The 26725-nt window shown below is 67.9% G+C and overlaps 1 protein-coding gene across 1 annotated transcript; it reads right to left on the bottom strand.

Annotated features, from left to right (window-relative positions):
• Positions 1–1142: 1142 nt before the first annotated feature.
• Positions 1143–26662, bottom strand: CRELD1 (CRELD disulfide isomerase 1). The gene is given in 14 exon segments (XM_075917364.1): positions 1143–2728; positions 10680–10703; positions 10706–10822; positions 11377–11458; positions 11460–11473; positions 12426–12509; positions 13905–14000; positions 17415–17508; positions 17510–17553; positions 17556–17591; positions 18222–18313; positions 18483–18593; positions 25928–26010; positions 26525–26662. Coding segments are annotated over 14 exon segments (1236 nt in total). The 3' UTR covers positions 1143–2507.
• Positions 26663–26725: the final 63 nt, after the last annotated feature.

The raw sequence follows: 26725 nt of genomic DNA, 5'->3' as shown, positions 1-26725 counted from the left end.
TCCTCCAGCATCTTCCCCCCCCCCCCCCGCTTGTCCCGTGGCTTCCCCACTTCCAGGCCAGGAGCCTTGTGTCCCCCCCCCCCCGTGTGCTGCCCCCCTCCCCAGCCGCACCTGGAGCCAAGGAGCACAGGAGCCACCGGGGACGCGCTTTATTGTGCAGAGTCACAGAGCCCCCCCCCCCCCCCAGTGGAGCTGATTCCAGGAGCCCACCCGAGCCCAGGGTGCCATGCGCAGGGATCCCCAGCCCCTGGCTTCCCCTGCGCCCGCCCCCAACAGGCCTGAAGACACCCCCTGGGCCCCCCCCAGCGTGTCTCTGTTGTGGGCGCGCCCTGACAACCCCCCAGCAGGGCACCGCCTGCCCCCGCCCCGGACCAGGCCAGCGCCACCTGGCCTGCTGCCCCACCAGGGCCCACTGGCCCCTTGTGGAACCCACGCCTGGCCCTACGGTGGAGAGCCCGGCGCAGGCTGGGCCCAGGGCCTGCTCCAGGGAGGGGCTGGGTAGGGGCCGCTCTGGTCCGGCCCCTGGGGCCAGCCCCCGCGGCGAGGGAGCCAAGGCAGCAGCGCACAGCCCCGCCCCCACGGGACACCCTGGCCCAGCGGCCGAAGGGCAGAGGGGCGCTGGCGCGGGGCAGCACCGTCCCGGCCTGGGCCCACCGCTGGCCGCCCCCAGCAGCCGGGCACAGCGCCCGGGGCACGGCTCCAAGCGCACCGAGCCGCCCCAGCCCGACGGGGCCCCCGGGCCTGGCCCCAGCTGAGCGGGGCTGCAAGGAGCCCGGCCCGGCGCTTGTACCACCCCGCTAGAGCCGGGGACACACCCGCCCCTCCAGCCCCCCCAGCACCGCATGGCCGGGACCCTGGCCCCCCGCGCACCCACCCTCCCTCTGCAGCAGGGCCCCCTGCGACCGCCTCAGCCCCAGGGCGGCAGCCCAAGCCTGGGGTCCCGCTGAACGGCACCCGCCACCCCCCCGAGCGCGTCAGCTCCCCCCCAACAGATCCCCTCACACCCCAGTACCCCCTGTGCCCCCCCATCCCCCCTCACACAGGGGAGAGGTTCTAACCCATCCCCCCTCCCCTCACACACCCCAGTGCTCCCTGTGCCCCCCATCCCCCCTCACACAGGGGAGAGGTTCTAACCCATCCCCCACCTCCCCTCGGACACCCCAGTGCTCCCTGTGCCCCCCTCACACAGAGGAGAGGTTATAACCCAGCCCCCCCCAGTCCCAGAGGGCAGCCCCAGGCCAGGGCAGCCTGTCGCTCGGGTCCCAGCCCGGCGCTGGCCGGGTTGGCGCCAGTGGGCGGGTTGTCGGCGTGGGGGGGGGGGCGGCTGAGAGCAGCCTGGGGAGGGGAGCGAATCGCACCCCGGTGTCACGGGCCTCCGGGCTCAGTGCATGGCCCCGCTGCTCCTGGGGCGAGGGCCGAGGGATGGAGGGTCCCTCCCCGCCGGGCCCTTCCTGTCCCCCTGCCCGCGGGGAGGGACCCGCCGCGAGTCCCCTGCCCGTGCCCGGCTCCCAGGCTGGCCTGAGCGTCCCCCGCCAGGCTCCCCGGCTGTGGGTGGCCCCCCAGGCATTGTCAGCGCTTTGCTGCTGCTCCCCTGCCCGGCCCCCGCGGCTCCCGCCCGCCAGCCCGCCCTTGAGAAACAAGCCCTTCGTAACCCGACGTACCAACTGTGAGCAGCAGAGCCAGGCCCAGCCCTCCGCTGGCAGCAGACCCCTCCCTCGGCCGCGCTGCAGGAGGCGCTGCCACCTTCGAGCCACATCCCAGTGCCCCAGCCTGGGCCTCGGCCCCTGCCCCGCAGCCACCCGGAGAGCTCCCCCAGGCGCCACCCGCCCTGGCTCCTCCAGGCAGGAACAGCCGGGACCCCGCCGGGCGGCTCTGCGCAGCCGGAACATGGCCGGCGGGACAGGACACTCGTCTCGGTCCCACCTGCCCCGTCACCTCGCCACCAAAGAAGCCTGAGCCGGCCCGGGTCCAGCCAGCCCCGTTTCTCAGCCCTGCCCCGCCAGAGGGCGACCCGGCAGGCTGCTGTCACAGGGGCGCACAGGCCAGCAGAGCCACCCCCTTCCCCTCCGCTCTCCCTGGCTGGCCCTGCTGGGACACGGCCGGGGGCACTGCCCAGCCCTGAGCACGCCCACGGCAAGGCTCTTGCCACACCCCGGCCTTGCAGCTGGCTGGAGCTCCCTGCACCCACTCCCAGAAAGGCAGCTCTGCAAGGGGAGCAAACCTGGCAGAGAAGGGGCTGGCCTGGGCTGCCAGGCAGGAGGGGGCAGGCCCAGGGAAGCCCCTGCAAAGCCAGTCCCCTCCCCGCCAGCGCGGCTCCTGGGGCACATGCAGAGCGTGAAGCGCTCGGAGGCGGGTCGGCCCTTTCGGATGCCGCTCGCGGTGCCCAAAAGGACAAAGCAGCTCCAAGGGGAAAGCGACTCTTCTGCTTCCCTGGCCAGGAGTGCCAGGCCCGCCCCTCCGGGCTCTCAGCCCCAGTCCTGGGGCGCCCTGGCGCCAGGGGCCCAGAACTATCTGCCCTTCATGAAGCCGTCAAGCACGCGGTCGCTGCGCTCCGAGAGCCAGTAGCCGGCCATGGCTGCCACGGCGCCGATGAAGATGGCGGTGAAGACCATGTCGCCCTTGGCAGCCAGCGTGGCCAGCGCGCAGATCACCACGCCAAAGAACATCTGCTGCAGCACCACCACCTCGTCCTCCGTCACCTCCTCGAAAAAGCCCTTGGCTGGCGTGTCTGCGAGGGAGCCAAGCACAACGGTAACGCCCAGGCTGGAACCCCGTAAGGGCCACGGCTGGCCAGACCACGGTGCCCGTCCAGCCCAGGGCCCTGTCTGCCCCCAAGGGAGGGAATCCTCATGTGATCCCACCCGCCGCCCCTCCCCAGCCTCTGACACGCAGACCCCAGGGACACCAGCCTGGCTAATAGCCATTGACGGACCTGTCCTCCATGAATCCATCTAGATCTTTTTTGAACCCTGCTATAGTCTTGGCCTTCACAATACCCTCTGGCAGGGAGTTCCACAGGTTAACTGCACTGTGTGGTGAAGTACCTCGTTTTGTTTGAAACCTGCTGCCTATTGATTTCATTGGGTGACCCCTACTTCCTATGTGATGAGTAAACATCACTTCCTTATTTACCTTGCCCATAACAGTCACCTCTATGACAGGCGTCTATCATACCCCCCCCCCTTCTTCATCTTCTCTATTCCACGCTGAAAACTCCCGGTCTTATTAGTCTCCCCTCGTAGGGCAGCCGTTGCAAACCCTTTGCCAGGGCCAAGACACCTTTTGAGACGAGGAGACCACATCTGGATGCAGCGTTCACGCTGTGCACGTCCCGTGGGTTTACACGGGCCTGCAGGATATTGTCTGATGCTTCTGTGACGTAGTGGGGGTACTTGCTGGGCTGTGGTGACCCCTGCTGTCTGGAGCAAGACCCAGCAGGGAAAACCTCGCTAGGCAGAGGTAAGGCCAAACTTGTTGAGCCAGGGGCCAGACACCCCCCATGGAGAGGAACAAAGGAAGGTGGAATGCTGCCCTGACTGGGGGGGCAGGGCTGCAAGGGAAGTGGGTTAGTTGGTTGGTGGCTGTCTGGGAGGATGGATGAGACAGCCTAGGGAGAGGAGCTGGAGTTTTAGGGGCCCAGTCTCCCCCATCTCAAGGGGGCCTGAGGCATCCTAGCCCAGTTCCTGTAACCAGATTACATCTGTGCTGCGCTGTGCTGGAGGAGCAATAAACCACCCTCAATTCCACTGGCTGGTACAGTCTGTTTGTGCCATTTCGGGGTGCAGGAGACGGGGAACCCCCAACGGGCCGTCACACTGGTGTCAGGGGTGGGATGCACTGCACCCCGTGGATGAAGCTCCCAGCGGCAAGCGACAAGGCGCAGTAGAAGCAAGAGCCCTGGAGCCAGGCGTACTGGAGACAGAGCGAAGCGGTTCCTGGGAATCGTGGGGCGCTGCAGCACTAGACTGGTGAGTCTGCACCGAGGGGCCCAGCGGGCAGATGGCCTACGCCCGACTCTTGAAGGCAGAGCTGGTGGGGCTGTGCAGAGAAAGAGGCTTGCCTGTGCGGAAAGCAACCAAGGCCCAGCTGATTACCCAGCTGGAAGATAATGACCAGCCACAGGGCCAGGATCTTGTCCCCAGGGGAAGCAGCCAGACCCCCCCTGAGAGTGTGTCAGGCTCCGAGAGGGGGAGGAGCGCTGGAACCCAACGGAGAGATGAGACAGCGTCTCCCGGGAGGCCTGCAAGCCGTAGCCCATCTAGGGCAGGGGCCAGCCCAGCGGAGCTGCGGCGGCTGGAGATCCAGCTGCGGATCAGGGAATTGGAAGTAGAGGACCGAGAGAAGGACCGCCAGGACCGAGAGAGGGAGCGCCAGGACCGAGAGAAGGAGCGCCAGGACCGAGAGAGGCAGTGGCAGCATGAGCTGGCCATGGCAGAGCGGAGAACCGGTGGGGCACTGGCTGCGCCAAGTGCGGATGGGCCCCAGGGTCCCAGGACTGCCAGACACTTGGAGAGGCTCATGGTGGCCCAACTGAAGGACATGGGTGACATAGACGGGTTCCTCAGTGCCTTTGAGAGGGCCTGTGGACTGCAACGGGTCCCCCCAGCTGACTGGCTGCAGGAGCTCATCCCCGCACTGAACCAGGAGGCGGCCGGAGTGCTCAGTCAGCTGGAGGACCTACAGCCAGGGGATTACAACCGAGTCAAGGAGGCCCTGCTGCACAAGTTCGGGCTGACCCCCGAGATGTACAGGAAGAAGTTCCGGGGGGTACAGAAAGGGCCACGGGAGACCTATGTGGACCTGGCCTCCCGCCTGGCGCAATACGGCCGCAAGTGGGTGTCTGGAGTCGGAGCCCAGACCGCAGAGGAGCTGCTCAAGCTGGTCATGATGGAGCAGTTCTATGAAGCGTGCCCTCCCAAACTGAGGCTTTGGCTCAAGGACCGGAGACCAGAGAACCCCCAGGAGGCCGGGAGGCTGGCGGATGAGTTCACGGAGAGCCGGTCCGGGTGTGAACGGGAGTCCCGGAGAGAGAGGGAACCGCGCAGAGACCGGATCTCGGCTGAGCGACGGAGGGAGTCAACTACGGGGCGAGACCAAGGAACAGGTCGTCTGCGCCCCAGAGAACCAGCCAGGGCCTGGACAGAGACAGCCCAAAGCCTAACTTGCCATCGCTGTGGGCAAAAAGGCCACAAGAGGGCTCAGTGCACCAGGTCCCAGGACCGGGGACTTTCCAGGGTTAACTGGCTGGGGCGGGAGGAAGGGCAGGCTGCCCCAGAGGCAGGGGCTGGCAGGCAAACCTCAGCTCAGAGAGAGGGGAAGGATGCTCTGTGCACCTCCCCTGGGAGGTCTGATTCTCAGGAGGCGGATTTCTCCGTGTACCGGGTGGGGGCAGGACGGCCCCTGCGGAGCGAGTGCCTCATACCCCTGGAGGTGGATGGTAGGAAGGTGACGGGCTTCTGGGACACGGGGGCGGAGGTGACTCTGGCCCGATCCGACATAGTGGCCCCGGAGCGGATACTACCCCACGCGCAGCTGACCCTGAAGGGCATAGACGGGTCCCCGTTTAAGGTGCCTGCAGCCAGGGTGCATCTGAAATGGGGGGCGAAGGAAGGCCTCAAGGAAGTGGGGGTGCACCCGCACTTGCCCACCGAGGTGCTGATGGGGGAATGACCTAGAGGAGTGGCCCCATGAATCCCAGCGGGCTCTAGTCACTACCCGGAGCCAGAGCCAGCGGGGGGCTGACAACGTGGGTCCAGGGAAGGACTCCTGGCAGCGTCCTCAGGGTCCCATCCCAGTGGACACGGGGTCCAGCCAGGCTGGGACTCCGGACCTAGGCAGAGGTGGGGGACAGGTCCCGATCCCTGCCTCAGCAGCTGAATTCCAGGCTGAGGTGCAGGCAGACCCCTCCTTGCAGAGGCTGCGGGACCAGGCTGGCCTCCATGCAGCTCAGCCCCGGGGGAGAGGTGGCCAGGAGAGATTCCTGCGGGAGCGTGGGCTCCTGTTCCGTGAGTGGCTCCCCCCCAGGAAGGCGAGGGCATGGGGGGTCCAGCGGCAGCTGGTCGTCCCCCGAAAGTATCGCCTCAAGCTGCTGTATTTGGCCCACGATGTCCCCGTTGGGGGCCACCGGGGGATCCGGAGCATCCGGCTGAGGCTGCTCCAGCACTTCTATTGGCCGGGAATCTTTACAGCCGTGCAGCGGTACTGCCGGTCCTGTGACTCCTGCCAGAGGGGCGGGAAGGCCCAAGACAGGAGGAAAGCGGCTTGGGGGTCTCTACCCCAGATAGACCCTCTGGGCTGGCTGAGTTATGGGAGGGGAAGACCTCCCTGGATGGAGCTTCGGGGGTGGAAGCCGCCCTGGTTGTCCAGAGAAGGCTCGCTGGGCTCATGGCCCCGGCCCGAGAGACCCCGGCCAGAGATCAAGGCCAGTGGAAGGGTGGGTGTGACCCCCGAGGACAGGCCTGCGCCAGTCGCCCTGGAGCGGGGCGGCGAGTGGACAGAGGGAAGCCAGCTCATGTGGGGCCTCGCCACGGCCGGCCCGAGTCAAGGGGAGCACCCATGTCCCCGGGGCGGGTTCCCACGCAGAGGACCCGAACTTCCCTAGGTCACGAGCGGAGTGACCCTGCTCAGTTCGCTCTCGGAGGGGGGAGAACTGTGACGTAGTGGGGGTACTTGCTGGGCTGTGGTGACCCCTGCTGTCTGGAGCAAGACCCAGCAGGGAAAACCTCGCTAGGCAGAGGTAAGGCCAAACTGGTTGAGCCAGGGGCCAGACACCCCCCATGGAGAGGAACAAAGGAAGGTGGAATGCGGCCCTGACTGCGGGGGCAGGGCTGCAAGGGAATTTAGTTAGTTGGTTGGTGGCTGTCTGGGAGGATGGATGAGACAGCCTAGGGAGAGGAGCTGGAGTTTTAGGGGCCCAGTCTCCCCCATCTCAAGGGGGCCTGAGGCATCCTAGCCCAGTTCCTGTAACCAGATTACATCTGTGCTGCGCTGTGCTGGAGGAGCAATAAACCACCCTCAATTCCACTGGCTGGTACAGTCTGTTTGTGCCATTTCGGGGTGCAGGGGACGGGGAACCCCCAACGCGCCATCACAGCTTCGCTGTCCCGCCCACTGCCCAACCGGCTGGCTGCTTTGCTGACTGCTGCAGCTGCAGAGAACTCTCCAGCGCCGAGTTCATTTAGAGCCCACGGTTTGTGTGTGTAGCTGGGGCGACTGGCTCCAGTGCACAGGACTTGGCATTTGTCACCATTACAACGCCTGGCCCATGCTGTTGCCATCATGCAGTTTGGAGAAACCCTTCTGAAGCTCTCCCCAGCCTGAGCGGACTCAGCTACCTCCGGCAGCCTGGTGTCACCTCCCTGAGACCCCCTTCTCCAGATGCTTTACGAACATGCTGGACTGGAAGATTTACCTGTCCTTGCTGGCGTTCTTCAGGGCGGGGGGCCGAGGGGAGGAGGGGAAGGAGTCCGGGCCGTGGGTTCGGGCGGGGGGCCGAGGGCGGAGGGAATGGAGTCCAGGCCGTGGGTTTGGGCGGGGCACCGAGGGGCGGAGGGGAAGGAGTCCGGGCCGTGGGTTTGGGCGGGGGGCCGAGGGGCGGAGGGGAAGGAGTCCAGGCCGTGGGTTCGGGCGGGGCACCGAGGGGCGGAGGGGAAGGAGTCCAGGCCGTGGGTTCGGGCGGGGCACCGAGGGGAGGAGGGGAAGGAGTCCGGGCCGTGGGTTCGGGCGGGGCACCGAGGGGCGGAGGGGAAGGAGTCCGGGCCGTGGGTTCGGGCGGGGCACCGAGGGGCGGAGGGGAAGGAGTCCAGGCCGTGGGTTCGGGCGGGGCACCGAGGGGCGGAGGGGAAGGAGTCCAGGCCGTGGGTTCGGGCGGGGCACCGAGGGGCGGAGGGGAAGGAGTCCGGGCCGTGGGTTCGGGCGGGGCACCGAGGGGCGGAGGGGAAGGAGTCCAGGCCGTGGGTTCGGGCGGGGCACCGAGGGGCGGAGGGGAAGGAGTCCGGGCCGTGGGTTCGGGCGGGGCGCCGAGGGGCGGAGGGGAAGGAGTCCGGGCCGTGGGTTCGGGCGGGGGGCCGAGGGGCGGAGGGGAAGGAGTCCGGGCCGTGGGTTTCGGGCGGGGCACCGAGGGGCGGAGGGGAAGGAGTCCGGGCCGTGGGTTCGGGCGGGGCACCGAGGGGCGGAGGGGAAGGAGTCCAGGCCGTGGGTTCGGGCGGGGCACCGAGGGGCGGAGGGGAAGGAGTCCGGGCCGTGGGTTCGGGCGGGGCACCGAGGGGCGGAGGGGAAGGAGTCCGGGCCGTGGGTTCGGGCGGGGCACCGAGGGGCGGAGGGGAAGGAGTCCGGGCCGTGGGTTCGGGCGGGGCACCGAGGGGCGGAGGGGAAGGAGTCCAGGCCGTGGGTTCGGGCGGGGCACCGAGGGGCAGAGGGGAAGGAGTCCGGGCCGTGGGTTCGGGCGGGGCACCGAGGGGCGGAGGGGAAGGAGTCCGGGCCGTGGTTCGGGCGGGGGGCCGAGGGCGGAGGGGAAGGAGTCCAGGCCGTGGGTTCGGGCGGGGCACCGAGGGGCGGAGGGGAAGGAGTCCAGGCCGTGGGTTCGGGCGGGGCACCGAGGGGCGGAGGGAAGGAGTCCGGGCCGTGGGTTCGGGCGGGGCACCGAGGGGCGGAGGGGAAGGAGTCCAGGCGTGGGTTCGGGCGGGGCACCGAGGGGCGGAGGGGAAGGAGTCCAGGCCGTGGGTTCGGGCGGGGGCACCGAGGGGAGGAGGGGAAGGAGTCCGGGCCGTGGGTTCGGGCGGGGCACCGAGGGGCGGAGGGGAAGGAGTCCGGGCCGTGGGTTCGGGCGGGGCACCGAGGGGCGGAGGGGAAGGAGTCCAGGCCGTGGGTTCGGGCGGGGCACCGAGGGGCGGAGGGGAAGGAGTCCGGGGCCGTGGGTTCGGGCGGGGCACCGAGGGGCGGAGGGGAAGGAGTCCGGGCCGTGGGTTCGGGCGGGGCACCGAGGGGCGGAGGGGAAGGAGTCCGGGCCGTGGGTTCGGGCGGGGCACCGAGGGGCGGAGGGGAAGGAGTCCGGGCCGTGGGTTCGGGCGGGGCACCGAGGGGCAGAGGGGAAGAGTCCGGGCCGTGGGTTCGGGCGGGGGGCCGAGGGGAAGGAGTCCGGGCCGTGGGTTCGGGCGGGGCACCGAGGGGCGGAGGGGAAGGAGTCCGGGCCGTGGGGGGTGCTGCCGTGTGGGGGCTGGGGCATGAGGGCAGTGGGTGGGTGCATCCAGCAGCTGTTCCCCCGGTCTAGCCCAGGGCAGGGCAGGACACACGCTACCCAGCGGCTGCCCGGCGGAGTGGCAGGGCTACGTGCTTGCTGCCCCTACTCACTGGGGTCGCTGTCCCTGCTGCGGCCCCCTTCCCGCGGATGAGAAGCGCCCCCGTTGCCTGGGCACAGCCGAACCCCCGCGGCACTGCGCTGGGAGACGAGGGCGCTTCATGCCAAGCGTGATGGTCCTAGCCGTGACCGGCGCAGCTCCTGCCCCACTCTCCTGCTCTCCAATATGCAGCAGACGGGGCTGGTCCCAGGACAGAGCCCGTGGGGCCTCCAGCCCCCTCTCTGCACCCGGCAAGCTGGCCACGCGCTCGGTGCCACAGGGCTGTGGGAGGCTGGTGAGGCAGGGTTTCCCTTTACACAAGCCACGCGGCCTCCTCAGCACCGAATGGCACCGTCTCAGGGGCCAGTTTTGCTCTTCCCCGGAGTTTCAAGGGGCCTAGCACTTGGGGCAGGCTAGCAGCCTGCAATAGCCCGGGGCACCTCCGGGGCCTCTTCGAAAGGCTGGCGGCCAGGCCGGAGGCGCAGAAGCTGGTCTGGAAGCCGGTTCCAAGCTGCAGCTGGGAGTTCCGCAGGTCACTGTTGAGTTCCCTCCGAAGTCTTGGTGAATGCCACGTGGGCCCAGGGACCGGCTACCGAAACCTCCTCGGACGGGGACTGTCACCGACACGAATGGCTCCGGCACGGGACCTCCCTCCCCTCAGCCACCGAGAGCCAGGCAGAGAGTCGGGGAGTCGCAGCCGTTGGGCCCTCGAGGGCCCCCCGGCGGCTGAGCCGCTTGCTCCTGGCAGGCGTGCAGCATTTCGCTCAGCCCCTCGGCTCGCCGGAGCGCCACGCGCTGCCCCTGCACGGGCTGCCCCTCCCCCCGGCTTCCATGTGGGGGTGGCTGAGACGCAGTCGGTCCCCGCGATCCTGACCCCGAGCAGCAGAACAGGGCTTACTGCCCCTCCCGGGTACAGCCCAGCGCAGACGTGGGGCGATTACAGGACTCGGGTTAGGGCCCAGGAGCCCCAGCAACCTCAGTCTGTCTCCCTCATGGCTCCAGCCCCACACTGCCCCTCCCCCGCGCACACTTCCTGTGTCCCCTCTTCCCTGAGCCAGTCCCGGTCCCGAGGCCCCTCGTGCTCCAGACGCTGCCGGTGGGGTCCCCAGCGCCCCGGCACAGCCCCCAGGCAGGGACTGACACTGCAGCAGTGGCCGTGCGGTGCCTCCATGCAGCGGGCACCAGTGCTGGGTCGCTCCCCTGGCGCACGGCGGCGCCAGGCACAACGCACTGTGTCACGTGCACCACCCTCCCCCACTTCCACACAGCCCCAGGGCTGTGACTCCCCAGGCCCATGGAGAGGGAGGAGCCAGCCTTGGCTGGGGGGTCCCTATGGAGTCTTACCCGGGGGTTTGTCCTCCACGCACTCCCATCCTTGCGGACATGGCCCTCCGCACACACGCACCGGTAGCTTCCATCCGTGTTCTCGCAGACCTCCTGGGGCCCGGTGCAGACGGGCTCTGGCGCGCTCGCACATTCGTCCACATCTGCGGGGGGGGGGGGGGAGATTAGAGCCAGCGGGAGGGGGATAGATTACAGCTGGTGGGGGCAGGAGAGGTAGGTTACAGCTGGGGTGTGGGAAGTGGGTTACAGCAGGGGGGTTAAACTATGGGGGGCGGGAGAGGGGGGTTACAGCCGGCAGGGGGCGGGAGAGGGGGGGTTACAGCCGGCGGGGGGTGGGAGAGGGGGATTACAGCCAGCGGGCGGTGGGAGAGGGGGGGTTACAGCCGGCAGGGGGCGGGAGAGGAGGTTACAGGGGGCGGGAGAGGGGGGTTACAGCCGGCGGGGAGGGCGGAAGAGGGGGGTTACAGGGGGTGAGAGAGGGGGGTTACAGCCGGCGGGGGGGGGCGGGAGAAGGCGGTTACAGGGGGCGGGGGAGGGGGGTTACAGCCGGCGGGGGGGGCGGGAGAGGGGGGTTACAGGGGGGCGGGAGAGGGGGTTACAGGGGGCGGGGGGCGGGAAAGGGGGGTTACAGCCGGCGGGGGGGCGGGGGAGGGGGGTTACAGCCCGCGGGGGGGAAGGGCAGAGGCATGCCACTCACCCAGGCACTTGGCTCCATCCCGCTGGTAGCCCTTGTTGCACTTCTTGCAGCGGGCAGGCCCGGCGCCCATGCAGCCCACGCAGAGCCTTGGCACAGTCTGGGGGCAGAGAGGGGCGTGAGGGCCCAGCCAGGGGGCGCCCAGCGTGAGTGCTCCACCTGCCGCCACGGGCCGGGGAGGGCGCAGCTCGGAGCGGGACCCCCCCCCCACCAGCGGCGCCGCCCTCGCCCGCCGGGGCACCGACCTCGGCACTCGTAGGACCCCCTCCCCACCAGCGGCGCCGCCCTCGCCCGCCGGGGGCACCGGCCTCGGCGCTCGTGGGACCCCCCCCCCACCAGCGGCGCCGCCCTCGCCCGCCGGGGCACCGACCTCGGCGCTCGGTGGGACCCCTCCCCACCAGCGGCGCCGCCCTCGCCCGCCGGGGCACCGGCCTCGGCGCTCGTGGGACCCCCCCCCACCAGCGGCGCCGCCCTCGCCCGCCGGGGCACCGACCTCGGCGCTCGTGGGACCCCTCCCCACCAGCGGCGCCGCCCTCAGCCCGCCGGGGGCACCGACCTCGGCACTCGTAGGACCCCTCCCCACCAGCGGCGCCTGCCCTCGCACCCCGCCGGGGGAACCGACCTCGGCGCTCGTAGGACCCCTCCCCACCAGCGGCGCCTGCCCTCGCCCGCCGGGGTACCGACCTCGGCGCTCGTAGGACCCCTCCCCACCAGCGGCGCCTGCCCTCGCCCGCCGGGGCACTGACCTCGGCACTCGTAGGACCCCTCCCCACCAGCGGCGCCGCCCTCGCCCGCCGGGGCACTGACCTCGGCACTCGTAGGACCCCTCCCCACCAGCGGCGCCGCCCTCGCCCGCCGGGGCACTGACCTCGGCACTCGTAGGACCCCTCCCCACCAGCGGCGCCGCCCTCGCTCCGCCGGGGCACCGACCTCGGCACTCGTAGGACCCCTCCCCACCAGCGGCGCCGCCCTCGCCCGCCGGGGCACCGACCTCGGCACTCGTAGGACCCCTCCCCACCAGCGGCGCCGCCCTCGCCCGCCGGGGCACTGACCTCGGCACTCGTAGGACCCCTCCGTGTTGACGCAGAACTGGTTGGCCCGGCAGTGCGCCATCTCCGTGCCACACTCGTCTATGTCTGTGCAAGACAGCAGCTTCGTCAGAGCCCGGCCGGCTGCCCCACAGCCCGGCCCCACAGCCGCCTCATCCCCGCCCCCCCCACGGCCCGGCCCCACAGCCGCCTCATCCCCGCCCCCCCCACGGCCCGGCCCCACAGCCGCCTCATCCCCGCCCCCCTCCACGGCCCGGCCCCACAGCCGCCTCATCCCCGCCCCACCCCACGGCCCAGCCCCACAGCCGCCTCATCCCTGCCCCGCCCCACGGCCCGGCCCCACAGCCGCCTCATCTCCGCCCCGCCCCACGGCCCGGCCCCACAGCCGCCTCATCTCCGCCCCGCCCCACGGCCCGGCCCCACAGCCGCCTCATCTCTGCCCCGCCCCACGGCCCGGCCCACAGCCGCCTCATCTCCGCCCCGCCCCACGGCCCGGCCCCACAGCCGCCTCATCTCCGCCCCGCCCCACGGCCCGGCTCCACAGCCGCCTCATCCCCGCCCCGGCTCATCCCCGCCCCGGCCCCACAGCCCGCCTCATCTCCACCCCGCCCCACGGCCCGGCCCCACAGCCGCCTCATCCCCGCCCCGCCCCACGGCCCGGCCCCACAGCCGCCTCATCTCCGCCCCGCCCCACGGCCCGGCCCCACAGCCGCCTCATCCCCGCCCCGCCCCACGGCCCGGCCCCACAGCCGCCTCATCCCCCGCCCCGCCCCACGGCCCGGCCCCACAGCCGCCTCATCCCCGCCCCGCCCCACGGCCCGGCCCACAGCCGCCTCATCCCCGCCCCGCCCCACGGCCCGGCCCCACAGCCGCCTCATCCCCACCCCGCCCCACAGCCCGGCCCCACAGCTGCCTCATCCCCGCCCCACTCCACGGCCCAGCCCCACAGCTGCCTCATCCCCGCCCCAATCCACGGCCCAGCCCCACAGCCGCCCAGGCCCTCTGCCCACAGCCCAGTTACACAGCTGCCCAGAAGCCTCATACCCTCTGCCCACGGCCCACCCTCCACAGCCGCCCCTCCCCTGTGCCCACTGTCCAGCCCCACAGCCACCCATCTCCTCTGCCCCATGGCCCAGCCCCACAGCCACTCTTCCCCCACCCCATGGCCCAGCCCCACAGCTGCCCATCTCCTCTGCCCATGGCCCAGCCCCACAGCCACTCTTCCCCCACCCCATGGCCCAGCCCCACAGCTGCCCATATCCTCTGCCCATGGCCTGGCCCCACAGCTGCCCCACAGCCCAGGCCCACACCCGCCTCATTCCCTCTGCCCCAGCCGCTCGGAAAAGTGCCATTGGCCCCTCTCCTGTTTAGATGCCCGGTGACAGAGCTCAGAGCTAGGGCTGGCCCATGGGCTGTGGGGTGGCAGGGCCTGGCCTCCCCGGTCACGTTCTGCCCCCGCTGGCCCCGGCCCCACGGTCTCACCAATGCACCGATGGTCATGCAGCACCCAGCCCCTCTTGCAGCGCAGGCAGCTGGAGTCCTCTGGCCCCGAGCAGCGCCCGCAGGCCCGGTAGCACTCTGCCAAGAAAGGAGAGACGGGCCCTTGAGCCGGCCGCATGGCCCAGGCCTCACACCCGGGGACACCAGCCCTGCCCAGCCTGGCTACGAGCCATTGATGGACCTGTCCTCTGTGAATCTAGCCAGCCCGCTGTGAACCCTGCTATATGTCCTGGCCTTCACAGCCTCCCCTGGCGAGGAGTTCCACAGGTTGACTGCGTGTCGCATGAAGAAAAACTTCCTTTGGCTTGTTTTAAACCTACTGCCCATTAATCTCATTGGGTGAACTTCGGGTTCTTGTGTAGGAGGCGTATGGAGCTCTTCCTCATATACTTCCTACAGCCCAGCCATGACTTTCGAGACCTCTCCCAGTCCCCCGCCCAGACGTTCTCTCGCCCAGTCCCCCGCCCGGGCGTCTCTCGCCAGTCCCCGGGCGTCTCTCGCCCAGTCCCCCGCCCGGGAGCCTCTCGCCCAGTCCCCGGGCGCCCCTCGCCCAGTCCCCCGCCCGGGCGCCCCTCTCCCAGTCCCCCCGCCCGGGCGTCCCTCGCCCAGTCCCCCCGCCCGGGCGCCCCTCGCCCAGTCCCCCCCGCCCGGGCGCCCCTCTCCCAGTCCCCCCCGCCCCGGGCGTCCCTCTCCCAGTCCCCCCGCCCGGGCGTCCCTCTCCCAGTCCCCCCGCCCGGGCGTCCCTCTCCCAGTCCCCCCGCCCGGGCGTCCCTCTCCCAGTCCCCCCGCCCGGGCGTCCCTCTCCCAGTCCCCCCGCCCGGGCGTCCCTCTCCCAGTCCCCCCGCCCGGGCGTCCCTCTCCCAGTCCCCCCGCCCGGGCGTCCCTCTCCCAGTCCCCCGCCCGGGGCGTCCCTCTCCCAGTCCCCCCGCCCGGGCGTCCCTCTCCCAGTCCCCCGCCCGGGCGTCCCTCTCCCAGTCCCCCCGCCCGGGCGTCCCTCTCCCAGTCCCCCCCGCCCGGGCGTCCCTCTCCCAGTCCCCCCGCCCGGGCGTCCCTCTCCCAGTCCCCCCGCCCGGGCGTCCCTCTCCCAGTCCCCCCGCCCGGGCGTCCCTCTCCCAGTCCCCCCGCCCGGGCGTCCCTCTCCAGTCCCCCCGCACCGGGCGTCCCTCTCCCAGTCCCCCCGCCCGGGCGTCCCTCTCCCAGTCCCCCCGCCCGGGCGTCCCTCTCCCAGTCCCCCCGCCCGGGCGTCCCTCTCCCAGTCCCCCCGCCCGGGCGTCCCTCTCCCAGTCCCCCCGCCCCGGGCGTCCCTCTCCCAGTCCCCCCGCCCGGGCGTCCCTCTCCCAGTCCCCCCGCCCGGGCGTCCCTCTCCCAGTCCCCCCGCCCGGGCGTCCCTCTCCCAGTCCCCCCCGCCCGGGCGTCCCTCTCCCAGTCCCCCCGCCCGGGCGTCCCTCTCCCAGTCCCCCCGCCCGGGCGTCCCTCTCCCAGTCCCCCCGCCCGGGCGTCCCTCTCCCAGTCCCCCCGCCCGGCGTCCCTCTCCCAGTCCCCCCCGCCCGGGCGTCCCTCTCCCAGTCCCCCCGCCCGGGCGTCCCTCTCCCAGTCCCCCCGCCCGGGCGTCTCCCGCCCAGTCCCCCGCCCGGGCGTCTCCCGCCCAGTCCCCCGCCCGGGCGTCTCCCCGCCCAGTCCCCCGCCCCGGGCGTCTCCCGCCCAGTCCCCCGCCCGGGCGTCTCCCTCCCAGTCCCCCGCCCGGGCGTCTCTCGCCCAGTCCCCCGCCCGGGCGTCTCTCGCCCAGTCCCCCGCTCCGGGCGTCCCTCTCCCAGTCCCCCCGCCCGGGCGCCTCCCGCCCAGTCCCCCGCCCGGGCGCCTCTCGCCCAGTCCCCCGCCCGGGCGTCTCCCTCCCAGTCCCCCGCCCGGGCGTCTCTCGCCCAGTCCCCCGCCCGGGCGTCTCTCGCCCAGTCCCCCCGCCCGGGCGTCCCTCTCCCAGTCCCCCCGCTCCGGGCGTCTCTCGCCCAGTCCCCCCGCCCGGGCGTCCCTCTCCCAGTCCCCCCCGCCCGGGCATCTCTCGCCCAGTCCCCCCGCCCGGGCGTCTCCCTCCCAGTCCCCCGCCCGGGCGTCTCTCGCCCAGTCCCCCGCCCGGGCGTCTCTCGCCCAGTCCCCCGCCCGGGCGTCCCTCTCCCAGTCCCCCGCCCGGGCGTCTCTCGCCCAGTCCCCCCGCCCGGGCGTCCCTCTCCAGTCCCCCCGCCCGGGCATCTCTCGCCCAGTCCCCCCGCCCGGGCATCTCTCGCCCAGTCCCCCCGCCCGGGCATCTCTCGCCCAGTCCCCCCGCCCGGGCGTCTCCCGCCCAGTCCCCCCGCCCGGGCGCCTCTCGCCCAGTCCCCCGCCCGGGCGTCTCCCTCCCAGTCCCCCGCCCGGGCGTCTCTCTCCCAGTCCCCGCCCGGGCGTCTCCCGCCCAGTCCCCCGCCCGGGCGCCTCTCGCCCAGTCCCCCGCCCGGGCGCCTCTCGCCCAGTCCCCCGCCCGGGCGTCCTCTCGCCCAGTCCCCCGCCCGGGCGTCTCCCTCCCAGTCCCCCGCTCCGGGCGTCTCTCGCCCAGTCCCCCGCCCGGGCGTCTCTCGCCCAGTCCCCGCCCGGGCGTCTCTCGCCCAGTCCCCCGCCCGGGCGTCTCTCGCCCAGATCCCCCGCCCGGGCGTCTCCCTCCCAGTCCCCCCGCCCGGGCGTCTCCCTCCCAGTCCCCCGCCCAGGCGTCTCCCTCCCAGTCCCCCGCCCAGGCGTCTCCCTCCCAGTCCCCCGCCCAGGCGTCTCTCTCCGAGGCGTCTCTCTCCCAGGCTGCAAAGTGCCAGTTTTATGAATCTCTCCTCACACGCCCAAAGCCCTCGCCGTTTTGCTGCTCTTTTCCGAACGTCAGAGCGCTCTGGGGACGAGGCAGCCACGCCCGCACTGTCCACGCGGGCGCCGAGGGCTCACTCAGAGGCAAGCGGATCTTGTGTCTCAGGTTCCCTAGTGGTTCCCAGCACTGTAGCGCTGCTGAGCGGCTGCGTTCAGAAGCCCCCAGGCTGCAGGCTCCGCGGCGAGCGTGCTGGGACGCCGGGTTCCAACGGGCAGCGCTCTGCACTCACCCACAGACTCTGGCCTGCGTTTCCTTTCACGGGCCGCCAGTTCTGAGACCCCTTGGAGCTCTTCACTAGCTTGAGTCTGGTGCCACCCTTCGCTGGGTCCCCCCTCTCCGGACCACTTCTGAACATGCTGAGTGGGGCTAGTCCCAGGCCAGACCTGGGGCCACCAGCCACCTCTCCGACCCGTGACTCCCACCCCGGGTTTCCGGTCCACTGACCAGTTCCCGGCCCAGGAGAGGGCCGGCCCTCCTCTGCCAGGCCAGCCCACGGCGCTAGAGGCGCTGGGGAGGGAGCGTGGCGGGCTCTTGGCAGACTCACTCCATTCCCTCGTCCCAGGCCCTCTGCGCAGGCCCCCCGGCGGCCAGGACGCGGGCTGCGCACTACATACCAGCACATACCAGGTGGCTCTGGTTCCTGGCGGCCTCGTAGTAGCCGTCCGCGCACTCGGAGCAGAAGGACCCGCCGTAGCCCGGGCTGCACACAGCAGAGGCCAGTGCCCGAGCGCGTCCCCTCGCCGTCGCACCGACGTTTCCGCTGCAGGGCTGCCGGTGCCCCCCGGGACATGCTGCAGGGAGGCAGACGGAGGCCGTGAGGGGGGCATGGGGGCGCTGGCAGCAAGCCAGGAGAGCCAGTGGGAAGGGCTGCCTGCCGGCCCTTGGTGGAGGCTGAAGCGAGGCGCGGGGAGCAAGGCCTGCAAGGAACACTGGGCGCGGCGCGTGGGCAGCCTGGGCAGACGCCCGGACACGGCGCTTTAGGCTGTGCCCAGCGAGAGGCGGTGCTCTGGCTTTTGCCTGGTTTCACCGAGCCGCTCTGCCCAGTATCTCTCGGCTCGTCACACTGGCCTTTCCGACGGCCAGGAGTTTATTCTGTGCCCGGGGGAGGGGACTGCAGCTTGGCTCCTGGTTTGCCAAGCTCTTGGGGGAAGGGCGGAGGGTGCCCCTGGAAGCAGTTCACATGCTGCTCCCTGGCTTTCAGGACAAGGGCGTTTGTTCTTCCGCTGGATGGTGGCAGCTACCCCCATGGGCAGGAAAGCTGGGCCCTTGGGGAGCCTATCTGGGGCCCCTTCTGCCCTCGGACGCCAGAGCGGGGAACAGCCTGGACAGGGGCCGTGCTGACTGACGGGCCTGGGCACAGCCTGTCCCTCCCCCTGGAGCCCCCGCCCAGGGCCGCCTGGCAGGCCAGGCCGGTGACTCACGCAGGCAGTCGGGGCCATAGGCTCCAGGTGGGCAGCAGACCTTCAGGGTGTCCATGCAGAGCCACTGGAAGAAGTCAGGGTGCTGCTGCTGTCTGAGGGACACAGCAGAGGCCCCGTTACCCCCCGCTATGGGCAGGCCCTCTGCCCATGCCCCTTCACTGGCATGGCTGGGCCGCAGAGCCCCTTGGGCCCCACCCCTGGCTGCCGGGCCAGGCCCATCTCCAGGAGGGGCAGCAGGGGAGCCCTGGCCCAAGCACTCACCCCTGGAACCACCAGCTCTCCACATGCTCCTCGCTCTGCTCCAGCAGCTGGTGACACGCAAAGTCCGACTTGTCGCACACGCTCTCCAGCACCTCCAGCAGGCGCGTCTCACTGCGCAGGGCAGGGCGAGGGTCAGCCCGGGGCCCCACAGGACCCTCCCCCTGCCCTGCCTGCCCGCCCACCGGTCCCCCAGCACCTCTCCCGTGGCAGCGGAGGCTGTTTCCCATGCGTCTGCAGACACCGGGGGTGCTGGGCCTTCTCCTAAGGCCACGGCGTGACAGGGTCTGGGGCCTGCCAGCTGCTTGCACTAGGAACAAGTGAGAAGCCACGGCCCCCAGCGGAGACGCAGGGACTGGTCACTCACCTCACCCCACAGCTCGGGGCACCAGGGACCCCTGGCGCTCCAGCCCCACGGAGCTCAGTGGGAGGGAGCAGGGTCTGGGGAGCAGGCTAGGGTCAAGAATCCCTGCTCCCAACCCTGCCACCCGGCACTGGGCAACCGTCACGCTGCTCTAGGTGCGGGAGACAAGGACTCGCCCCCCCGGGGGAGGAGACGCCTCGTGCCCCACGGCTGGGCGGGCTTCAGCCACCACTGCCAGGAGGAAACGTGGGGGGGGGGGGGGGAGACTCTCTCTGAGGGGACGGAGGCGCCCGTCTGTTGCTGACACGTCATCTCGGGAGGTGCTGCCTGCTGGGGGCCCGTGGCCGAGACGTTTACGGCGGCAGCGGCGAGGGACACCCGGCCCCCTGACTGCTCCCCCACGTGCGCACGGACAAGACTGAGGGCTCAAGCATGACTCCAGGCTCTGGGCGTGCGGGTGAAGGAGTCTGGAGCACGGGGGGGTTCTCCTCAGTCCTGTCGAAGGTCAGGGCCCATGCAGACAGGTGCATCCTGGAGGTGCAAGCCTGGCTGCGGAGATGGTGTCGCCAGGGGGCTTTGGCTTCCTCAACCATGGGATGCTATTCCAGGAAGGGCTGCTAAGCAGGGCTGGGCTCACCTCTCGGGGAAGAGGAAGGCCGTACTGGGATGCAGACTGGCTAGCCTATTGAGGAGGCTTTGAATTACATTTGACGGGGACAGGTGAGCAAAGCCCAAGGTACGTGGAGAACACGGGTCCTGGGAGATGGGTGGGAAATGGGAGGGAGCGTGGGCTGTAACAGCAGAGAGAAAGGAGGGACTAGACAGAACTGGGAGGCAGGATCAAGTCAGGATCTTAGATGCCTGCATCCAAATGCAAGGAGTGTGGGGAAGAAGCAGGAAGAACTGGAAGTGCTAATAAACACACACAGAGACCTGGTGGGATATTGGTAGAGAAGGGCACAGGCTGCTCAGGAAGGACAGGCAGGGAAAAAAGGGGGCGGAGTTGCCTTTGATACTGCAAATGTACGCACATGGACTGCGGTGGAGATGGACGTAGGAGACAGAGGTGTTGAGAGTCTCTGGGTTAGGTTAAAGGGGTAAAAACCAAGGGTGGTGTCATGCTCGGGGTCTACCCAGGCGGAAGAGGTGGATGAGGCTTTTTCTAAACAACTCACAAAATCACCCAAAGTGCAGGATTTGGTGGTGATGGGGGACTTCAACTATCACACACATGTTGGGAAACTAAAACGGCCAGGCACAGACTATCCAATAAGCTCTTGGGCTGCACTGGAGACAATTTCTTATTTCAGAAGGCTGCAAAAGCTACCGGGGGGAAGCTGTTCTAGATTTGATTTTAACAAATAAGGAGGGGCTGGTTGAGAATTTGAAAGCGGAAGGCAGCTTGGGTGGAAGTGATCATGAAATCATAGAGTTCACAATTCTAAGAAGGTAGAAGGGAGAACAGCAAAATAGAGACAATGGATTTCAGGAAGGCCGATTTTAGCAAACTCAGAGAACTGGTAGGTAAGGTCTCATGGGAAGCAAGACTAAGAGGAAAAACAACAGAACAGAGTTGGCAGTTTTTCAAAAGGCCCATTATTAAGGGCCCAAAAGTAAACTATTCCACTGCGCAGGAAAGATAGAAAGTCTGGCAAAAGACCGCCTTGGCTTAACCAGATCTTACATGATCTAAAAATCAAAAGGAGTCACATAAAAAGAAGAAACTAGAGCAAATTACAAAGGATGAATATAAGCAAACACCACCACAAGTATCAGGGGCAAGATGAGAAAGGCAAAGCACAGAACAAGCTCGATCTAGCTAGAGACACAAAGGGAAACAAGACGACATTCTATAAATACATTAGAAGCAGGAGGAAGACCAAGGACAGGGTAGGCCCACTGTCCAGCGAGGAGGGAGGAACAATAACAGGAAACTTGGAAATGACAGAGATGCTCAATGGCGTCTTTGGTTCGGTCTTCACCGAGAAGTCTGATGATGAAGGAACGCCTAACACAGTGAATACTAGTGGGAATGGGGTACGGTTAGAAGACAAAATAAAAAAGTTAAAATCACCTAGAAAAGTTCGATGCCTGCAAGTCAACTGGGCCTGATGAAATGCATCCTAGAATACTCAAGGAGCTGACAGAGGAGGTATCTGGGTATTTAGCTATCATCTGTGGAAAATCATGGAAGTCAGGAGAGATTCCAGAAGACTGGAAAAGGGCAAATCTAGTGCCCATTTATAAATAGGGAAATTAGAACAACCCAGGAAACTACAGACCAGTCAGTTTAACTTCTGTGCCAGGAAATATAATGGAGCAAGTAATTAAAGAATTCATCTGCAAACACCTGGAAGAAAATAAGGTGATAGGGAACAGCCAGCATGGATTTGTAAAGAACAAATCATGTCAAACCAATCTGATAGCTTTCTTTGATAGGATAACGAGTCTTGTGGATAAGGGAGAAGTGGTGGATGTGGTATACCTAGACTTTAGTAAGGCATTTGATACGGTCCCGCATGACCTTATCATTAATAAATAGGGCAAATACAACTTAGCTGGGGCTACTATAAGGTGGGTGTATAACTGGCTGGATAACCGTTCTCAGAGAGTAGTTATTAACGGTTCACAATCCTGCTGGAAAGGTATAACCAGTGGGGTTCCACAGGGGTCTGTTCTGAGACTGGTTCTGTTCAATATCTTCATCAACGATTTAGATATTGACATAGAGATTATGCTTATTAAGTTTGCAGATGATACCAAGCTGGGAGGGGTTGCAACTGCTTTGGAGGATAGGGACATAATTCAAAATGATCTGGACAAACTGGAGAAATGGTCTAAGATAAACAGGATGAAGTTTAATAAAGACAAATGCAAAGTGCTCCACTTGGGAAGCAACAATCAGTCTCACACAACAGAATGGGAAGCAACTATCTAGGAAGGAGCCCTGAGGAAAGGGATCTAGGGGTCAGAGTGGACCACACGCTAAATATGAGTCAACAATGTGATGCTGTTGCAAAGAAAGCAAACATGGTTCTGGGCGCATGAACAGGCGTGTTGTGAGCAAGACAGGAGAAGTCATTCTTCCGCTCTGCTCTGCTCTGCGCTGGTTAGGCCTCCGTTGGGGTTTTGTGTCCAGTTCTGGGCACCTCATTTCAGAAAGATGTGGAGAAATTGGAGAGGGTCCAGAGAAGAGCAACAAGAATGATGAAAGCTCTAGAGAACAGGAGTTCTGAGGCAAGGCTGAAGGAATGGGGCTTATGTAGTTTGGAAAGAAGGCTGAGAAGGGACATGAGAGCAGTTTTTCAAGTATCTAAAGGGGTGTCACAAGGAGGAGGGAGACAAACTGTTCTCCTTGGCCTCTGAGGACAGGCCAAGCAGCAAGGGGCTTAAACTGCAGCCAGGGAGGTTTAGGTTGGCTATCAGGAAAAACTTCCTGCCTGTCAGGGTGGTCAAACACTGGGATACATTGCCCAGGAGGGTTGTGGAATCTCTGGAGATACTGAAGAGCAGTTGGACAGGCGCCTGGCAGGGACGGGCTAGGCCAGTGTCTCTCAGCCAGTGGGACGAGGGCCCTTAGGGGTGCTCGAGAGAAGTGGGGGGGACATCAACACAACTGAAACTTGGAGAAAAGGGGATCTATGTTTGAAGTTTTGTACTTCTCACACCCAAACACGCCACCCCCCCCAGCTAGGGTTAAGTTGTTTAAACAAATGTGTCACAATGGTAGGAAAAAAGGGTGTGTCTGAAACCTGTAGGGACTGGGGGCACTTACACTGGTTTCAAAAGGGGGTACTTTATAAAACAAGGCTGAGAAACACTGCTCTAGACCCTGCGGGGCAGGGAGGGAGGCCTGGACTCGACCTCTCACCGTCCCTTCCAGTTCTAGTGCTCTCTGATTCGATGGGCGCAGGAGGAGGCCTAGGATGGAGGATCTGGGCAGGAAGATGCTGGGCAGGAGGGTGTGACGCAGCGGGGGCTGTATTCACTCTTGTAGTCACTGTATTCCCTCTGTCGCTGGATTCGCTGTTTGCTTTCTTGTGTGTAGGTGATTCTACTGTCCTGTCCGAGAGAGACAGAGTGTCTGTGTGCCTCAGTTTCCCTGGGCACTGCAACACTATCTGGATGAGGAGGCCAGGCATGACTCACTGTGGAGGTATGTGGGTCTCTCATGTCCTGAGGGCTAGGTGACAGCAGATAGCACCTTTGACCGGGAATCTGCACACAGGAGGGGTGGGGCTGCTGAGAGGGCTGGGACCAGTTGCTAGGCGTGGGGGGCCAGGCGGGAACCCCCTTATCCCCAAGGTGGATTGTTCTGGCTGCTCCTGGTTCCTGTAACAAGTCGGCGCTATGCTGTTTCGATCAACAAATAACCCTTCTGTTCTACTTGCTGGCAGGGCCACACCTGACCGCAGATGGGGGTGCAGGGCCCAGGTACTGCCCCACACTCCCAGAGAGGGGGTGCATGGGAGGGGGCTGAGGATGGAGGGTCCGGGCGGGGGAGAGGGAGGGGGCTGAGGACGGAGGGTCCGGGTGGGAGGGGGGTGCGGGAGGGGGCTGAGCATGGAGGGTCTGGGCGGGGGGGGTAGGAGGGGGCTGAGGATGGAGGGTCTGGGCGGGAGGGGGTGTGGGAGGGGGCTGAGGATGGAGGGTCTGGGCGGGAGGGGGTGTGGGAGGGGGCTGAGGACGGAGGGTCCGGGTGGGAGGGGGGTGCAGGAGGGGGCTGAGGACGGAGGGTCCTGGCGGGGGGGGGCGGGAGGGGGCTGAGGACGGAGGGTCTGGGCGGGAGGGGGTGTGGGAGGGGGCTGAGGATGGAGGGTCTGGGCGGGAGGGGGTGTGGGAGGGGGCTGAGGACGGAGGCTCTGGGCGGGAGGGGGTGTGGGAGGGGGCTGAGGATGGAGGGTCTGGGCGGGAGGGGGTGCAGCAGGGGGGGGCGGGAGGGGGCTGAGGACGGAGGCTCTGGGCGGGAGGGGGTGTGGGAGGGGGCTGAGGATGGAGGCTCTGGGCGGGAGGGAGTGCAGGAGGGGGTGTGGGAGGGGGCTGAGGATGGAGGGTCCTGGCGGGGGGGGTAGGAGGGGGCTGAGGATGGAGGGTCTGGGCGGGAGGGAGTGCAGGAGGGGGGGCGGGAGGGGGCTGAGGACGGAGGGTCCTGGCGGGGGGGGTGTGGGAGGGGGCTGAGGACGGAGGCTCTGGGTGGGAGGGGGTGTGGGAGGGGGCTGAGGATGGAGGGTCTGGGCGGGAGGGAGTGCAGGAGGGGGGGCGGGAGGGGGCTGAGGACGGAGGGTCCTGGCGGGGGGGGTAGGAGGGGGCTGAGGACGGAGGCTCTGGGTGGGAGGGGGTGTGGGAGGGGGCTGAGGACGGAGGGTCCTGGCGGGGGGGGGTAGGAGGGGGCTGAGGATGGAGGGTCTGGGCGGGAGGGGGTGTGGGAGGGGGCTGAGGATGGAGGGTCTGGGCGGGAGGGGGTGTGGGAGGGGGCTGAGGACGGAGGCTCTGGGCGGGAGGGGGTGTGGGAGGGGGCTGAGGATGGAGGGTCTGGGCGGGAGGGGGTGCAGGAGGGGGGGCGGGAGGGGGCTGAGGACGGAGGCTCTGGGCGGGAGGGGGTGTGGGAGGGGGCTGAGGATGGAGGGTCCTGGCGGGGGGGGTAGGAGGGGGCTGAGGATGGAGGCTCTGGGCGGGAGGGAGTGCAGGAGGGGGGGCGGGAGGGGGCTGAGGACGGAAGGGTTCTGGGGGAAGGAGCTGCAGACTCACAGCATCCTAGAATCCTAGAGCTGGCAGAGCCCTCAGGGGTCATCAAGTCCAGCCCCCTGCTCTAGGCAGGACCAATCCCAACTAAATCAACCCGGCCAGGGCTTTGTCAAGCCGAGACTTAAACACCTCAAGGGATGGAGACTCCCCCCTCCCCAGGGAACCCAGCCCAGCGCTTCCCACCCGCCTAGGGAAATAGTTTTTCCTAATGTCCAACCTAGACCTCCCCCACTGCAACTTGAGCCCATTGCTCCTGGGTCTGCATCCGTCACCACTGAGAACAGCCTCTCTCCAGCCTCCTCTGGGAACTGGAGGCTGCTCTCAAATCCCCCCTCGCTCTTCTCTTCTGCAGACTGAACAAACCCAACTCCCTCAGCCTCTCCTCGTAGCTCGTGCACTCCAGCCCCCTCGGCATTTTGGTCGCCCTCCACTGGACCCTCTCCAATGTGTCCACAGCCTTTCTATAGTGGGGGCCCAGACCTGGATGCAATACTCGACGTGGCCTCCCCAAAGCCGAATAAAGGGGAATAATGACTTCTCTGCAATGCTCCTCCTAATGCTCCCCAATATGCCATTAGCCTGCTTGGCTACAAGGGCGCCCTGGTGACTCATTGTGATGTAGTGGGGGTACTGTCTGTCTTGTAACCCAGCGCTCTCTCTGGCTGTGGTTTGATTCCGGATGATTCACTCCGCACATGGATTGGCCCAGACACCCAGTCCCAGCCTGAGCAGATAAGGCAGGGAGAGACAAAGGAAGGGAGGTGGCTGGGGGGGGCGGGGGGCTGAGTCAGTCTGGGGCTGAGGAAAGCGTGAGGAGAGCAGACTAAGTCCAGGACAGAGGGGTTCAGGCCTGCAAGCCTCTTTCCGAGAGGAATAAGGCTGCCCTGGCTCCTGTGGTAACAGCGACCCTAAGCTGCGCCGTGTCTCTGGGAAACCAATGAACCTTCTACTCGACTGGCTGGCTGCGTCACATCTCGCTGCGGATGGGGTGCAGGGTGGGGGGCCCCTGACGCGCCGTCACACTCATATCCAGCGTCTCATCCTCTGTGATCCCCAGGCCCTTTTCTGCCGAACTGCTACTCGTCCATTTGGTCCCCAGCCTGGAGCCGTGCTTGGGATTCTTCCAGGCCATGACGGCTCAGAGCAGCACCACGACATGCCAGACCGAGCTGGCCCCTTGCCCTGGGTGGGTGCCCGCATGGGGCCTCTGCCCCAGAGCCGTGGCTGGCTGCATGCATGTGCACCCGTGGCCTCTGATACTCCCCAACCCGCCCTCCGGCCCCACAGCAATGCTCCAGAGCCCAGGCGGGGCGGCGCCAGGCTCACGTCCACCGCTCACCTGTGGGCATATTTCGCCAGCTTCTCCTCCTCCCAGGCCGTGTTCCCGCCCCCGAAACTTTCCCGCGCCGTGCGCTCCAGGCCCTGGGCAAGGCAAGGTCACAGCGAGAGGCCGGGCAACCCCCTGCCATGGGCCCAGCCCCGCCCCCGCCCCTGCCAGGCCCCGCCCCGCCCCCACAAGGCCCCTCCCACAGGCCCGACCCCGCCCCCACTCCCACAAAGCCCCTCCCACAGGCCCCGCCCCGCCCCCCGCAAGGCCCCTCCCACAGGCCCCGCCCCTACCCCCGCAAGGCTCCTCCCACAGGCCCCGCCCCGCCCCCCGCAAGGCCCCTCCCACAGGCCCCGCCCCTACCCCCGCAAGGCCCCTCCCACAGGCCCCGCCCCTACCCCCGCAAGGCCCCTCCCACAGGCCCCGCCCCTACCCCCGCAAGGCCCCTCCCACAGGCCCCGCCCCTACCCCCGCAAGGCCCCTCCCACAGGCCCCGCCCCTACCCCCGCAAGGCTCCTCCCACAGGCCCCGCCCCGCCCCCCGCAAGGCCCCTCCCACAGGCCCCGCCTCACAACGCCCCTCCCACGGGCCCCACAAGGCCCCGCCCACCTGGCGGAAGCGGGCGGCCAGCGCGCGACAGGCGCTGCAGGGCTCGGGGCGGGCGGGGCCCGGCAGCAGGAGCAGCAGCAGCGGCGGCAGCAGGAGCAGCAGCAGCGGCGGCAGCAGGAGCGCAGCGCGCGGCGCCATCTCCCTGCCCGGCCCGCAAGCCCCGCCCCTGGCACGGGCCCTTCGGCGTGACGTCACCTCCAG

Source organism: Pelodiscus sinensis, unplaced genomic scaffold (assembly GCF_049634645.1).
Source record: "Pelodiscus sinensis isolate JC-2024 unplaced genomic scaffold, ASM4963464v1 ctg131, whole genome shotgun sequence".
In the NCBI taxonomy this organism is placed as follows: domain Eukaryota; kingdom Metazoa; phylum Chordata; order Testudines; family Trionychidae; genus Pelodiscus; species Pelodiscus sinensis.
This window is presented reverse-complemented; position numbering and strand designations above follow the sequence as displayed.